We start from the raw sequence: 16,054 nt of genomic DNA, 5'->3' as shown, positions 1-16,054 counted from the left end.
CCTCTTTGTTTCTCCACTGCCAGGAATTTGCTGTGAACCAGACTGTTCCAATAAAATAACAAAAAAAAAAAGAAATGTATTCTCTTTACATAAAACATTAAATACCTCAGAAATCAGAATATTTCAGGAACTGGCAATGAATCCACTCTGTTTGAATTCTGCTCTGTTACATCTGTTAAAAACACTGTGATTTTTTAAGGCTATTCAGGTTTGTCTGATAGGTTACAATCACCTCTCTGCTCAAGCCTATTCCCCACTATCTCAGGGAGCAATTTCTTGGAGAATCCACAAGAATATTGGAACAAGTCTGGCAGCACTGACAGCTCTGGCATTGCAGCCACAATTTTCCCTGTTCAAGGACATTTTCAATCCGCTGCCTGTCAGATCCACATTCCCATGCAACCTCCTGGATTGCAGGAGGGAAGTTTGCAGGAAATGAGGCTGCTGGAAAACCAGGCAGGGCAGCAGTGCCAGAGCCTTTATTTCCTGCACTTGCAGAAATCAAAGGTGCATCAGCCTCACACAGAGAATAAGGACAGGCATTCTGTCCAAAAGAACAGGTTATCTCTTTTAATTAATCTTGAAGAATGGGTGACAGTCAAGTTCTCGTAGAGAGAAGTAATAGAGTTAGCCAAAATGTAATAAAAACGGAGGATTTTGTTTCAGTTTCCATTTAGCTACTTCTGCTTGCCCATATCTTACTTAAATTAACACTAATATTATTTTTTCTCAGCTTTTATTGCCTAAAGAGAGAGCTGAGAAGCAAGCAGTAAATGAAATCTATATATTTGGTTTAGAAGATAAAATTAGAAACAGAGACAAGAGTATAGATACAAATTAAAATAATATTTCACGTCCATAAAAATCTCAAGGTATCTGTAGAAAGCAAAATCAAAGATGCCTGCTGAAGAAAAACCCAATTCCCAACTTCCCATCCTTTTCCAAACATAATTCCATTACTATATAAAGGACAAAAGGCTCCAAAGAAATTTTGGGGCTCACACTGTAAAGGGAGGTTGTCTTACTTTTAATGCAACTGCAAAATCCCATGCAAGGATTTCCCAAGGGTATTAGGATTTGTATCTTCATGGATAATTCAGTTTCAATAGGTGATGTTGAGGCCACTGGGATTTTTCACTGTGTTCCCATTAGTTTCAAAAAGACGCAATGATTTGCCTATTTATAAGACTAACAGATATTATTAGTCATAATAATACTGCAGTTGAATGTATTTTTTTTTTTGTGGGAGGTGGTTTTCTGGGGGTTTTTAATTTATTTCTTTTTGGTTTGGTTTTTTTTGGTTGTTTGTTTTTTGTTGTTGAGGGTTTGTTTGTTTGTTGGGTTTTGGGTTTGGTTTTTTTTTGCTGTTTTTGTTGGGAAAGCGTGAATAAAAAAGGTAATCCTTCCTGAATCAGGATGAAAAGTTGAAAATGCTCCTTTTCTTTGTGAAGTGTCAACAAAAAGATCATCTTGGTAAACATAAAAATTATCTTTGGATAATTTGGGAATACTTTACCTTTAATGTGGTCAGTTTTAAAAATTACATATATATTGTTTTATGAGAAAAAAAAATTATAATAACCCGCCCCAAATTTGTGCTAAAGACAAGAAAGCTACAGGTTAACAATAGGTCCTAAAAATAACATGAAAGGCATTTAAAGTCTTGGATCTTAAAAATCCAAATGATAAGGGCAGGTTAATTAAGAACTCAACTTTCCATGGAGATCTCACCTTTGATTATACACTTCTGTGCCATTCTAAAACTCAGTTGCCATATTCTCTGCAGCAACATCTCTAACAATTTACTAATTTAAGCCATTTCCAGGGCTGGTATTTCCTGCCCAGAGCCTGCTGAATTGCTGCAGCTCAGAGCACCTCACTCAGGGTCACAGCTGCAGCAGGACATTTCTCATGTCCATTTGATTTTGCCATCAAGCTGCCCCTGCTGGGGTTGTCATCCCAGCCTCTCACAAGGAATCACATTAGTGTCCATAACAGGGATGTCTGCCTGCCTCACAGAGATGTGTGCAGGCATTTATTTTTAGGTTACATCCTCATTACTTCTCACCCATTTATTCCCTCTGGTGAATGATTGTAGCATATTTGCCCTTTCTGTCTCATTGGTGTCTCCAACTCGCAATTTACAGTTTTGCTAAACTTCTTTAATGCAACTGCTTTTAGTGTGTTTTCCTGCATCTTTGCAGACCTACCTACAGCTTAGGCAGCTAAATGATCTACAATTTAATCATCAAATCCCCATCAAGCTAAAGGGAATTAAGCCTTGCTGAATTTATGTCAGAGAAGAAAAGCAACTTAATGCTGAAGCTTTAAACTTTATTTCATAAGGCTGCTGCATTCGTATGGAAAGTCCTGGCTGAGAACCTGGTGATTCTCAATATTGTTATTTCATGAACTAAACAAGAAGAGATATTTTAATGTACAGAAGTTTTCTCTTAGAATTAGGCTCTGAGGGCAACATTACCCAGGGAGACTGCTGAGCCCAGCTGGAAAATCCTTCAAATCATTCTCGTTCATGGGAATAGAAAGACCTACCAAATATCAAGACCTGTTCATTAAAATATACATGAACGATTCCTATATGGGTAGGAATAAATATTTAGAATATAGAATACAGGATCTTGTCCAAGGGGGTTTATTAATTTCTTTCTGGTCCTGACATAGATGAGACAACGCCAAGGGCAAAGAACAATGAATCATGAGGGCAAGTGCAGTTCTTCCACCAAAAAACAGAAAAAGAGAGAGCCAGAGTTCCTATCAGCATAAGAATCTAGGGAAGGAGGGAAGCTCAGAAGGAAAAAGAGGAAACATATAAAAAGCAAGCAGTGCTTATTGTCAGCACTGTGGAGTTCTGTGGAAGTGAAAGGACTTTGTTCTGCTCAGAAGTGAAAGCAACTCAACCACCTGCAGCTTTTGCTGTTTCTGTGCAGACAAGCCTGTGAGGTAGAACATTTCCAGATATCTGCATGTCCAGCTCCTTTCATGGTATGGCAGGTGAAAAACCTTTTGACAAGAGTTGTTTTCTCAGTTAAAGATCTTACACGTGTAAATATCCAAATTAAATTTGTATATACCACTGTAGATTTGCCTTAAGCCTTTTTACTTATCAGAATATAAGTAAGAATATGTATCTGATATATAGTGCACAATTCTTTCTAAGCCATCTCATTGTTCTAGCATTGTGTCACACGCTACAGACTTGCCAGGTTGGGATATTTTCGTCAAGGAAGGACAGATCCTCCCCAGTGTAAGCCAATAGCAAAGTAAGAGAAGCAGACCAACACATTTTATTTCATGCCTGAAGGAACACTGGCTATTTATTTCTGAAAATGACTCAGTATTCATGGGAATGTTGTGTTTCAAACAGAGAATTGGAGTTAGAATAAACTCTGCTTAAATAGAATAAAACATGACAGGAAAAAAAATTTTAATGGCCTTCTTCAAACCATTTTGTCTATTATCATCTAAGTTTTATCATCACCTAATTTTAGATGTTAAGGATTTCATGAAAAGCTGACAGAAAAACATGAAATGATTTTTCATTTGCCTGGCTCTAGATACACTTGGAGAAGATAAAATTAAATTTCCTTATAAATTTACATTTAGTTCGGAGACTCCCATACCCTCCATTTGGTGGAATTACTATATATGTTGGACAATTATGAACTATTGTAACTGTGACACAAAAGGGGCTTTTTATTCTTTCTTTTCAAATTGCCTTTAATAAAATTCAAAGGCAGAATAACCAAAGCACGTGAAATGTATTAAATATTCCCTGGGAACTAAAGAGTTAAGTTGGGTCATCTAGAGAGAAATAAGGAAGACTAGTTTGATAATTGGGAAGATGGTGGTTGAGGCTGAGCTGTGGAAACCCCAATCTCAGTGACATCAATATGAATGCACAGAAACTTCCCTGACGTCAGTAGAGTTTGTTCATTGCAAAAGGTCAGAACCTCACCAAGCAAAATTAGAACCACTTGTTATTTTGCTCCCTGGATTGTGCTGTAAAGTCTGCAAAACAGTGATGGAACTTCCAGCTCTTCAGGTATTAAAGATCTGGAAATAATGATCACTCTGTAGTACAGAAAGTCTCCTGGATGAATAATGAAACCTTTCTTAAACTCAGCTCTGCTACAGCATGTAGAGGCATTATATGCATTATCTTGTGAGAGATTAAATGATAGTTTTGCTGTCAGACATGCAGATTCTGCTGAAGCACCGTGAGAAGGTCTACAAGCTAAAAATAGCAGTGAAGTGCAGAAGACAGCAATGATACAACTCTCAGTGCCAGTTAGCTGTGAAAGATTCCCACATGAGGGATAATTCTTCACACTAAATGAAGAGATCAAAGGGGATGATAGCAGATTGAATCATCAACCACAACAACAAAACATGTAAAAATGCAACATAGGCAAAAATTCTCTAGGAAAAATAATATGAACACAGAAAACTTTCCGCAGCCTTTTATTATTCTCTAAGCTGATTTCTTCTGACTCAGAGTCTCCATCCGTCTGAGATATCCTTCCTAATCTGACCTCGGTGTCCATGCAAGCTGTTGATACATGCTATCTCCTATTTCTGGGAGCTCAGAGGCAGGGAAATGTTCTGTGAATTTTAGAGTCCTTGCCTGACATTCTCTGACCTGCTGACAGGCAGTAGCTGCCAATTAGAGGGTGGAGGACAGGCAGAGTGCTGAAGTTTCCCAATCCATACACAAGCCTGCCAGAATAAAGATCAAATTGAAATCTGTACAAATCTGAGTGCCTCCAAATTCGTGCTGGAAAGCTCTGCTCTAGCTGCACTGTTCAATATGTTCACTGTGGAGCTCTCAGTACTAAAACCCTTCTCCATCTTCTGGGTTTATTTACTTTAGTTTCACTTTTTTAGGGGAAGGGGTGGGAAAAAAGTATGGAACGTTTAAGGAGCTGTAGTGTGAATTGTTTACAGGTTTTTGACAACTGTGATGGCAAGTGTTGTGTGAGTGCTGTTAAGGTTTCTCGTTTACATATGTGTATTTATAGCCTGCTCAGGATTTGGCACTCTTCATTTCCCTGTTTGTTTTTTTCTCTTCTCCCCTGACTAAATTCATAACTAAAAGAAGAATCCTTCAATTTGTTTTGCTCTATCATGTCATGTGTTCTATCCTTTTCTGTTGTTGTTTTGTGGTGTTTTGGAGGGGGTTTTTTTATTAGGTGAAGAACAGTTACCTAAAATCTTTCCAAAATGCTTATCCAAGCATCTCTATTATGTGCTATTTTATTGTTTTGAAAGCATCTCACGCTGTGCTGCCAACGAGCTGCTGATGTTATAACTCCTTGCACTCATTACCCCTCTGCACACACTGCTGCAAGGATAACGAGGGTGTAGCTGGGATCAGAGGCTGCTCAGACACACTTTTTTATGAGTGCTTCATGCTGCAGCTGCTGCCATGGATGGTGGCAGTGATGCTGCTGAGTGAGCACTGAGAGAGATCAGGGAAATGTTGCTGCTTTGACTTGCTGCTCTGGGTTTGGGATCACAGAATCCCAGAATGGTTTGGATTGGAAGGACCTTGAAGCCCATCCAGTGCCACCCCCTGCCATGGGCAGGGAAACCTTCCACTGTCCCAGGCTGCTCCAAGCCGCAGTGTCCAGCCTGGTCTTGGACGCTTGCAGGGATCCAGGGGCAGCCACAGCTTCTCTGGGCACCCTGTGCCAGGGCCTCCCCACCCTCCCAGGAAGCAAGTCCTTCCCAATCTATCCCTGCCCTCCTTCAGCTTAAAGCCATTTCCCCTTCTCTTATCACTACTTGTCCTTCTCAGAAGTTCCTCTCCAGCCTTCTTGAAAGCCCCTTTAGGTACTTCAGGTTTTCCCCCTCCTTTTCTCTCACTGTCTGAAATAATGAATTTTGCTGTTTTACACCTGCTCAAGAACTGACCTCTGTGTTACCTGCCAGAGAAAGCAGCTCTGGAGATTCAGTTTAATTAAAACTCAACTCTCCAACTGAATGAAAGGGTTTTTTAACACCATCACCTGAAATTCCTCAGTAAGGTATAGAAATAGTTCCCTAACCTTTACATTTGGTGTGTTCTTAGAATCAGTGAACAGTCCACACATAGCAGTCACAAAATCTCACTCTACCTATGGTGAATTTCATCCAAAGATCTCCTGCAGCTTCCAGGTAAAAAAAGTATGAAACCTCAAGTATTTCATTTTTATGGTGAGACAAACACAAATCCTGTGCTGTGCAGGAAAAGATGGTACAGAGACTTCTTAGCTACCTTTGATGCCCAAAGTCTAATTGCAGGTCCCAGTTCTTTTGGCAAGATTAAATAACGATCCAAATTTACATTTAAAATTAATAACTAACCATATTAATAGCAAGCTGAACTTGTGAAGCTCTTAATATTGGATGAGATTTGCAAAGAAACTTGCAAAATATTCAATTCTCCCAGTAATTTCAGGGGAGACAAATATTCGAGATCACAATTTCTATATATTTCCTAATTTTTAACTCTCCCTTGGAGAAATGTCAAACTTTGGTCTTGGATGAAGGCAGTCTGACCTCCCAATGTAATGGAGAACTTGGAATTTCATAGTGGTCCTGAGCAATACCTGTCCTTGAAAATCTGTCCTGCAGCTTTTCCTTGACATCCTTAAATCAGTGGGCTGAAGCCCCACGTTTTTGATAAGGATCAATAATTTCTGTCCCTTAATTTCATAGATTTGTACAATTGAATTTACATTTGTATCTAATTCCTTCAGTGAAATCAATAAAGCTGCTATTACAGGACTTTCCTTCTAGCTGTGATTTTACACTTTAAAGCTGTTGCTGGGCAAATTTCTTTCCCAATCTTTGGTCCTTTGCAAGGTTTCTCAGCTGTGCAGCCTTAAATTCTACCCACAAACTGAATGGCTAAAGTGAGGGCAAGAAGGGTTCAAGATCTGGATTTCAAAAGCTTCCCAAAAAGTGGCTGTTTATAAGAAACTGTGCGAAGTGTTGAGGTTTAGAATTTGCCAGAAATCTGACAAAAGCTCAAGGCTCTATATTATTCCAGCAGTTCTACTTTTGATTACAGCAATTACTTGAATCTGCAGAAAAAAACATTCAAATAGGAGGTATGAAAGAAAAAAAATTGAACCAAGCAAGCTTTTTCAGACAAAACAAAGAAACCAAAAAAAAAAAAAAAAGGTCTGTATTTCAGTCTGAGTTCTGAGTGAGAAACTAATTTCATTACACTTAAGTTTCCTCTCTAACAGCACACCATGAGTCATTCACGGGTTAATTATAGATAATCAGATATAGTTACCAGCACAATAGAGCTCTGTTCTTTGTAATCGAAACTTTTCAGATGCAACAAAATGCTTCAATCTCTCATAGCAAAGGGAAAAAAAAAGTGGTTGGGGGAAAGTAAAAAGCAAATTGCACAATAAAATTTAATTGGAATTACAGGGCACATTCTCAGGGATGTTTATTCTTTCTCACTCAGATGGAATAAATGGACTGTAATCTGGCTGTAAATAGCCGGTGGAAAATTCAAGTTATGCATCTGTTCCTCTGTGGCACCGTGGCTGTCCCAGAGCTGTTTGGACCCACAAAAACACCTCTGCTGCATTGCCCTGGTCCAGCTCCCCCCAGAGGAGGTGTATTCTGGGATGGAACAGGATATCCTCCAGAGACAGCTCCCTTCATTAATGGCAATGCTATAACAGAGCTGTTGATCACTGTGCAGCATGCAGTGTGACTATTCAGTAATATTGAATTAGGTGGTTTTTATGTCACCAGCCAGCATAGTGAGGGCTCAGAGTATTCTCATGAACAGCACCACCCTGGCCAAGGGGAAAACTTGGGGGGAAAGGGGAAGTCAGATAATGCTGACTTTATCTGCATTCTGCTGCCACAACTCTAATAAACTGATTTTATTAGACAAGAGCAGAGCACACCCCATCACCCTAATAGGATGCTGATGAGGAGAACCAACAGCCATCCGTGCAGCTGAAGAGAGATTTTTGCAGGAAAACACCTCTGAGATGAGCCTGCCAAGGAGGTAATGTTGGATATGTAATATTTCAAACACAACAGGCTGTATGTTCATGTAAATGTTATGCAAATGAGACACAGCCCTCAGGCACCTGGTGAGGTTCCAACGAGGCCCTGGAGGCTCCAAACTGTTGATTTAGCATATGAGCCTTAGCAGTTGCACTGAAATGCATGTGTTAAAATCATATTGAAAGAGTGTATATGTCAGGGACTTTGAAATAAGTTAAATATTGGTACAAGCTATGGGTTCTTCCCATGGACATTTTGATTTCCAGTCAGAAAATGTCGCCATGGGATGATGTTAGCTCTTTTAATGTGGAATAAACAGTGTATTGTCTGTGTGATTAATGTGAAGCCTCCATCAGCAGCAGCCTCAATGCTACTTTTAAGGATAATTATGTCACAGCTAACAAACTTGATTACGGACAAATTTGATTAACAAACTTGAATCATCAAATTCATCCCTCCCACTCATTCTTCATGATGCACATTAGCTGATTTTGCTCTGAATGCTATTGTTTTCCACTAGGTGAATAAAAACTAAGAAACTGAAGGCTTAAATGTTAATTTTCACTTCCCCCTTCTTTATGCTTTCCTTTCTCTATGACAAAACTAGAAAAACTTAGCAAAATACTGTCTTTCTGCATCTGTCCCACAAGAATATATCAAGACCTATAAGAAAAAATTCAGCTATCACATATATCAATGAATTTTAATGAGAACAAGAATTCCTCAAATGCTATATTTCTCAGTTACATAAGGGAGAAGAAAATGATTCATTATATATGTTGCTTTCTAGAGATGTCCCTAGAATTTAGAAGAATAGACATTTTAATTTTTTTTTCCCAGAAGATTAATTGAGGTTGATAATTCTCACCTCATATTTGCTGTCTTGTTGGTTTGGCTCTGTAACACAACAGACTAAAAGGATCTCATTCCATGTCCTGTAAAGGCCTCAATCTACTAAGGAAGAATACATTAATTGGAGAGGTTGGAATCATTAGGAACTGAGTGGCCAAACCTCTTACTCTTTTACTCATGTAGATAATATTTCTGTCCCTAACATTATTTTTTCATTTTTTTGTTGATAAATAAATGATCATTAAATCTTACTAATGTGTTCCTGGTCTGCGATGCCCAAACCAGACGACCTAAACCACAGATAAATAGGAGAAACAAAAAATCACAAGAAAGGAGACAGAATTAATGTAGTAATTTGTATAGAAGATACATCAGGTATTTATAAAAATTATCCCCTTTTTTTTTAGGACAAAACAAGCACATTTTTTTCAAAGAAATAGAGGAATAAAAAGGTGCGAGAGTGATGTAATCTAACCTGAAAAAGGTTGCTTATGCTGATTTGGGGGAAAAAAAGAAGAAACACATACTGGCTTTGTTTGTGGGAGGCTGTGTGGTTTTGAAGGAAAGAAATTGCATTTGCAATCTCTTTTCTCAAATAAGGTTGTAGAGGTGTCCCAGCCATTTCTGAACACTGCAATCAGAAGAGAAGTTGGTGTGCAAGCAGTTGTGCTGGTTTTTTCCAACTCCTGCTGCAGTTTCAGATTGCCCATCGTCCCAGGAAATGTGACAAACAACAAGTCAAACAGCAAAGCAAATTATTCCTGTTGATTTTGAAGTCCCAAACTCCAGGAACTGGAGTGGCAGATCTCATTTGTGCACTGGAGTGCTCTGATTTAACTGCAAATGTCAGGCCTTTTGATTTGTGTTTGAAAGTCTTTTCTGTTCCATATAGTATTTCTGTTTGGTCGGTTTATTCAGATATGCACTCCCAAAAGGGTAGTTATGTTCTTCCTATAAGAGCATGAGTTATAGGCAGCATTTTTGATACTCTCAGCTCTCTCTTCCTAAAATATAACCAACTCTGTGAGTATGGTAGAGTCTAGAATGCTGCATATGAAAACACCATGCAAAATTAATAAAAAAATGATAGTATTAAATACTAACTAGGTCCTGAACAGGATTTTTTTATTGTTGCTAACTAATCAGCAATCAAGAAATGATTATGTATCACTGGGAAAACTTGTAGTATTGATTTAGAATTTTAGGGATTCCTCAACCTGTTGCAGTACCTTTACCTTGGATTTCTCTGATGCTGCTCAAAAGGGAGTTATGCCAATCTGAGAGAGCTTTTCCTGGTCTGCTTTGGCAAATCCCTGGTGCAGAGGAAGGCTTTGAGCAGAGCTGTGGTGAGCAAGCCAAACACAGAGGGTGCTGGTGTTGGAAATGATACTTTTTTCATTTTTAACTAACTTTGGTCAGGGGGTTGTTCATCTTTGCCCAGAGGAAAGGAATTAAAGTTTCTTTTCTAAAGACTCTGATCCCTGGGTGAGGCTTGATGAGCTTAACTTCCAAGACTGGGAGTGGCATGGAAGATACACAAGAAATAAGAGACCTTTAATGACCATTAACCAAAATTGACACCCAAACATCTCCCCTGGTGTGTCAGAGACATCTGGCCTGGGAAAAGATCCATAAGAGAACCAAGAATGAGGATCTAATTGGTATTGAAGGCGAAGGGATCAATAGCCATAGGAAACCAAATACTAAGAATTGTATCATTTGGGAGTGATGAACATTGAGCCAATGAATTTCTCTGGGTTTTGTCTGTATAAATATGTGAAAAATCTAGTAAAGAATCATGTTTGATGGAATGATTTTCTCTGCACAACCCGGGCAATGTGTGAATGAAATTATTTCCATTGCACATTCTGGCTAGAGGAAAGTAATGCCTTGATGGTCTAACATTAAAATGGTGTTGGAGAGTTTTTGTTTCCCCCGCAGTTTTGGTGACACTGGGACTTAAAAAGCTGCTCAGGAACCAGTGGTGTGGCAAGCCCTGGGGTCACTCCATCTGCAGGAGCACAGGAGGGGAGGGTCTGGTGGTCACCCTGGTCTCCAGGCCCTTCAGGGTGTCACTTCTCCCAAATCAACCCTCAAGCTGGGACACAGATCTGCTTCAGCAGCTCTGTGCATAGTCTAACTCAGATGTCAAATATATATGTTTTAATGACTAATCTTCAAATGTGCTACTTACAGCCTGGATCTAAAACTTTACTTGATGGTTTTCCAATCTAAAAACAGAAGTCGTTCAAAAACCTGTGCGTATAGAATAAAGAAATGCCTTCCTTGGCTGCTTTCGTGCTTCTGCTTTTCAACAGAAACAGGTTTTTTGTTCAATTAAGTGTTCTGACAGTAGAAATTTGTCATGCAAATGTTCCCAGCCTCTCAATGGAAGCAGTGGAAGAAGCCAGGGTTTCATTTATCAGAGAAGAACCATTTCCTGGAGGCTCCTGCTGTCAATTAACCAAATCAGATTTGCTGGTGGACTAAGGCTTGGTTTGCATCCACCTCAGTGGTGGGCTGGACAGAAATCTTTCATTTGTAGTGTTTGTAGAAATCTTTGGAGGTGCAGTAGGTTCGTTCTGTAAATTGTAGGTGAGCAAGGTTGAATTTTGCGTTGTAACGCAAATTTTATAAAAAATATTTCAGTGACTAGAAAGGGCAAATTTCTTTCATGCAGTGTTTTGTCTCCACATTTCTGTGTTCTGTCACTTGAGTCACCACGGTTGCACCCATCATTTTTCTTCATATAGAAGGAATTTTTGGATGTGGAAGGAGCCTGGTTTTAAGGGTTGCTGTACATTTACTCAATAACCAGTCCTGTTCTGAAGGTAAGTCAGGTCAGAGGGATGGGTGACACCATGGTCTGCAGCAAGGATCATGGAATTATTGAACCTTTAAGGTGGAAAAGACCTCCAAGAGCATCAGCCTTCAAACCACTACCTCAACCAACCCACATCTCACCCACTCACTCCTTGAACACCTCCAAAGATGGTGACTCCACCACTGGAGAGCCCCATCCAGTGCCTGACCACCCTTTTAGAGAGGAAGGTTTTCCTAAAATCCATCCTGAACCTACCCTGGGACAACCTGAGGCCATTTCCCCTTGTCCCATCACTAGCTGCCTGGCAGAAGAATCCAATCCCACCTCACCCCAACCTCCCAGTCCAGTTCTTCCTCCAACACCAATTCTTCCAAGTCCAGTTCATCCTCCAAACCCTGGGTTTGTTCTGCTGCCCTCTCAGCTGCCTGAACAGCCAAACCCTGGGTTTGTTCTGCTGCCTGAACAGCCAAACCCCAGCAGGCAGCAGCAGATGACCAGCCCTGAGCTGGGCTGAGCTGCCATGCCACCCTTCCTGGATGGATGGATATTCCTGTGGGAATATGCTCCACATGCCAGCACATGTGCTGTGGAGCCACAAATTCTGGTTCTGTCCTTCTCCCTGGAAAGACACTTCCAAGGAAGTAAATTTGTATTTATTTGAGTAACAGCTAAGGCAGTTGGGAATTGCTTCTGGTTTTGGGTGTCTTTAGTGAAGATCTTGGTTACCAGTGGAAAGGTCCAATGAGCAGAAAGGATCCTAAATCAATTCTTTCATTAAGATCTTCATAATTACTACACATCCAACTGCAGTTTACAATTTTATTTGCCCTTTGATGCTGGAAATTAGCTTGGAGAGGATATTTCAAGCGAGTACCATAAGGCTGCAGATCTCCCCAGGAGGACAGTTGTTGCTGTGTGTCCTACCTGGGGCACTGATTTGACCAAACATATTCCAGTGCTGGGAGTGACCTGCAGCAGTCAGCACAGAGGGAGCTTTGACTGACAAACTGTGCTAAAACGAGCTCTAACAGAAAATAACACATCTCCATAAAACTATAGAGCTAAGAGCTCCAAATTGTTCTAAAGGTCATTAAAAAAAAAAAGAAAAGTCAGGCACAGGAGCACAATAACTATATTAAAAAAAAAAAGTATGAGAAATATAAATCTGTCTATAAATGGAGTTAGTGAGCAGACATGTACATGAAGTTGTCTCAATAACCAAACCCTTCTATAAACACTTCTGTGTCAGCCAAATTACATCTCATTCATCACTAATATCCTTAGTGCATCTTCAGACCCTCTTCCACACTAGAATCTCCATTAGAAACAGAATGCTTTGATTCAGGTAACAAAGCTTAGAATAAACCCAATTATTTGGCTAGCAATGCTAACCAAAGCCCATTTCCCTGGGGGAGCACTGGGATGTGTCCTGCAGGAGTGTCCTGGCGCTGTCCCTACCTTGATGGCGGTGGAGGCGATCTGGATGTGGTGCAGCCGGCGCAGGGTGCTGTCCCTGTCGATGAAGTAGGAAGCTGCCAGCTGGTGCAGAGTCTCCAGGGTCACTGCAGAGCTGTTGGCACTGGGGTCACTTCCTTCCGACCTCTTGCTCAGCTTCCGTTTGTCCACAAAAATCGTGAGTGACTCCTCTCCTGGGCAGGGAAAGAGAAACCCCAGCAGGCATCAGCAATGTCCAGCAGTACAGAGACATTCTGTGCACATTCAGCTTGAAGAACATATAAAATATGTGCTCCAAGCTGGATGTTTGTTTCCAAGGTCACTAAAATATGTTTATTTCCAACGTCACTTAATAAGTTCATTTTATAGTGCTCAATGTTAGCATAAAAGAAAATGAAACCAGTGCAATACTTGAGACTTCTGCTTGTTTCCTTCCCTCAGAACACCTGCCATGGCTGATTTCAGGAGAAAGGCACCTTGTTCCACCTTGTTATGGGCAACCGTGTGCTTTCTAATCAATTCAGCAGGGCCTGAAATCTGATCAAACAGCTGCCTTTGACCAAATTTCTATAGCTGAGAAGTGTGAGGTTTTTGGAAAGTTGGTGTATTTCCAAAAGAAAATAGAAGCTCCAGCATCTTGTGTTGTGGATTTCTCACTTCCTGTCTCTTTATAGAGGTAAATACTGTTGAATTCAGACATTTTAATTTCTGTAATATTATTGAAAACCGAAAGTCTTACTTGCTTAACTGAGTGAGTTCTTAGGAACAGTTCCAGAACAGACCTACTGATGGTGTCAAATATTCCATGTTTATTGGCTAGTTCATGGATATTTTTTCCTGTATTTCAGGCTAAACAAGAAATAATTCATTTAGCAAAGTGTTTAGGCAAAACTCTTTATTTCAGAAAACAAATTGGAAAAGTAATTTCTTGACCCAATATTTTCTTCTGTGCCATTTATGACCAAAATAACGACAAAAGCACTTTTTTCACTCTCTGAGCCTGTGTTTGGTTACCCACATTATTCAAGACTCAACTCAACAATTGATTAATAATGCCATTAAACCTGGATTTTAGGTGCTGAACAGCTCCACTGAGTGCCTTTTCCTTGTTCCTGGAAAGGAAGTTACCCTGCTAAGGTCTGCCTTGCCACTTGTGCTACTTTCCCTGCTCAGCCATCTGCTGCAGTGGCACTGTGCCCATGCAGAGCCTGGGATGCCAACTTCACATCGCTTGGCGTGCCAAAAAGTAATAGCTGTGGAAGGATAAAATCCAGGATGAGAACATGACATCATCTTTAAAGGGAGCTAATCTTGGTGGTGAGCAGGGCTGGGAGGATCAGTGCCTCCATGCAGGGGATCACATCTGCTGGCAAATTTTGACTCACAAAATTTGTCTTTGGTTAACATGAGCACACTCCTTTTTCCCCAATGTGCCTTGTGTGTTTCCTGATCTCTCAGAAATTCAGAGGACAGTCAAGCCCTTCAGACCTCACACAGCCAAAACTGGCACTATACAGGAGCCTTTTATCTAATTAGACCTGCAGGCTTGTCCAGTGTGTTCCTTTTGCCCTGGAAGGGACAGGTGGCTATTCCAGCTGGATTTTGCTTCACTTTCCACCACTACACTCACTTCTCCTCCTACAGTTTCCTAATGGGTCATTATTTTGTGCATGAAGTCATCAATGCAGGGATTAATTGCCTGAAGCTCCAAAGAACCAGGAATTAACACAGCCTCCTCTCCATAAATACCACGATTTCCCCACCCAGTTATTCAATCTCTCTCCTGTAATAAGCAGATAAAAGTTCAAACTGCTGTGGGGAGGGGACTGGGAAAGCACAGCAAACTCTAATAAATTGTACTCAGAGAGAAATCTGCCATCAGAACCTGCTCTAGGTTCCAGCTTTGCTGGCGTTCAGCTATGCCCATGCAATAAAACCTGCCTTGTCACAACCTGCTGTGGGACTCCAGCCAGGATGGAAGATGTTTCTGGGATGAAGAGCAATGGAGTGGGCTGAGATTTCAGCCAGGGGCTTTGTGCAGCTGTTTGTGGAACTGCAAAGACCTGGTTTAGAGCAGATATTGGGAAGGAATTCCTCCCTGGGAGGGTGAGAATGCCCTGGCACAGGGTGCCCAGAGAAGCTAAGGCTGCCCCTGGATCCCTGCCTTGAAGAAATTTTGTTTTGATTAGAACATCACAAGAAAAGAACCTTTGAGCTCCATCAGAGTTATCACATCATCCCATCAGCCTTGTCCTGCCTGATCCTCCACTCTCCATGGCAGCTGCTGCTGGGTGTGCTCTGGCAGGTAGGCTGCCCTGACATCCCCTGCCCTGCACCCTCTGTGCCACAGGTACCTTTTGGGTTTTGTCCTTTGTAACGGGACTGAAATGGCTATGATTGTTTACATGGTATCTCCCACAAGCAGTCCTGCTCATCACTGCCATTCCCAGGCACTATGTGCACCAGCAGTGCCATCAGGCAGAGTTCAAAAATATCTGCTGTTCAAAAGACTTTTCACGGAGTTTTTCATTGGTCAGAGGTGATTGAGCTCTTCCTAGAAGAGGATTCCCCCAAAAATTGGTGCTTAGGCACGTCTGTCCCTGCAGAACTGTGAAAGGGCTCCCTTTGGCACCCAGAACTCCAGGGTTTGGGAACTAACACCGCCAACTCTGATTTGGGGGAGACAATTTGGGTTTTAAGTTAATCTGGAGAAGATGAAACCCAAGCCAAAAGAGACTCTTTTGTCCCATTGACAGCATGGATGAATCTTGTTGTTCACTGGTTACCATAAAACAGGCTGAGAAGATATTCAAGCATCAGCTAAAAAAATGTGTGATTTACAAAACAATTCAAGGTTATGAATTTTAAGAATTGAAA

General features: G+C 40.7%; 1 protein-coding gene across 2 annotated transcripts in view; it reads right to left on the bottom strand.

Annotated features, from left to right (window-relative positions):
• The window catches only part of LOC146434208 (BMP/retinoic acid-inducible neural-specific protein 3), a 198,612-nt gene that overhangs the window by 71,294 nt on the left and 111,264 nt on the right, over positions 1–16,054 (bottom strand). For both annotated transcript variants that reach the window (XM_085068657.1, XM_085068658.1), the window contains exon 4: positions 13,181–13,371. In XM_085068657.1, coding sequence (XP_084924783.1) covers positions 13,181–13,371 — 191 coding nt within the window. The remainder of the gene's footprint in view (positions 1–13,180; positions 13,372–16,054) is intronic.

Source organism: Lichenostomus cassidix, chromosome 8, assembly GCF_008360975.1.
Source record: "Lichenostomus cassidix isolate B80296 chromosome 8, HeHo_3.0, whole genome shotgun sequence".
Classification (NCBI taxonomy): domain Eukaryota; kingdom Metazoa; phylum Chordata; class Aves; order Passeriformes; family Meliphagidae; genus Lichenostomus; species Lichenostomus cassidix.
The sequence above is the reverse complement of the archived record's forward strand: the minus strand, read 5'-3'. Positions and strand labels throughout refer to the sequence as shown.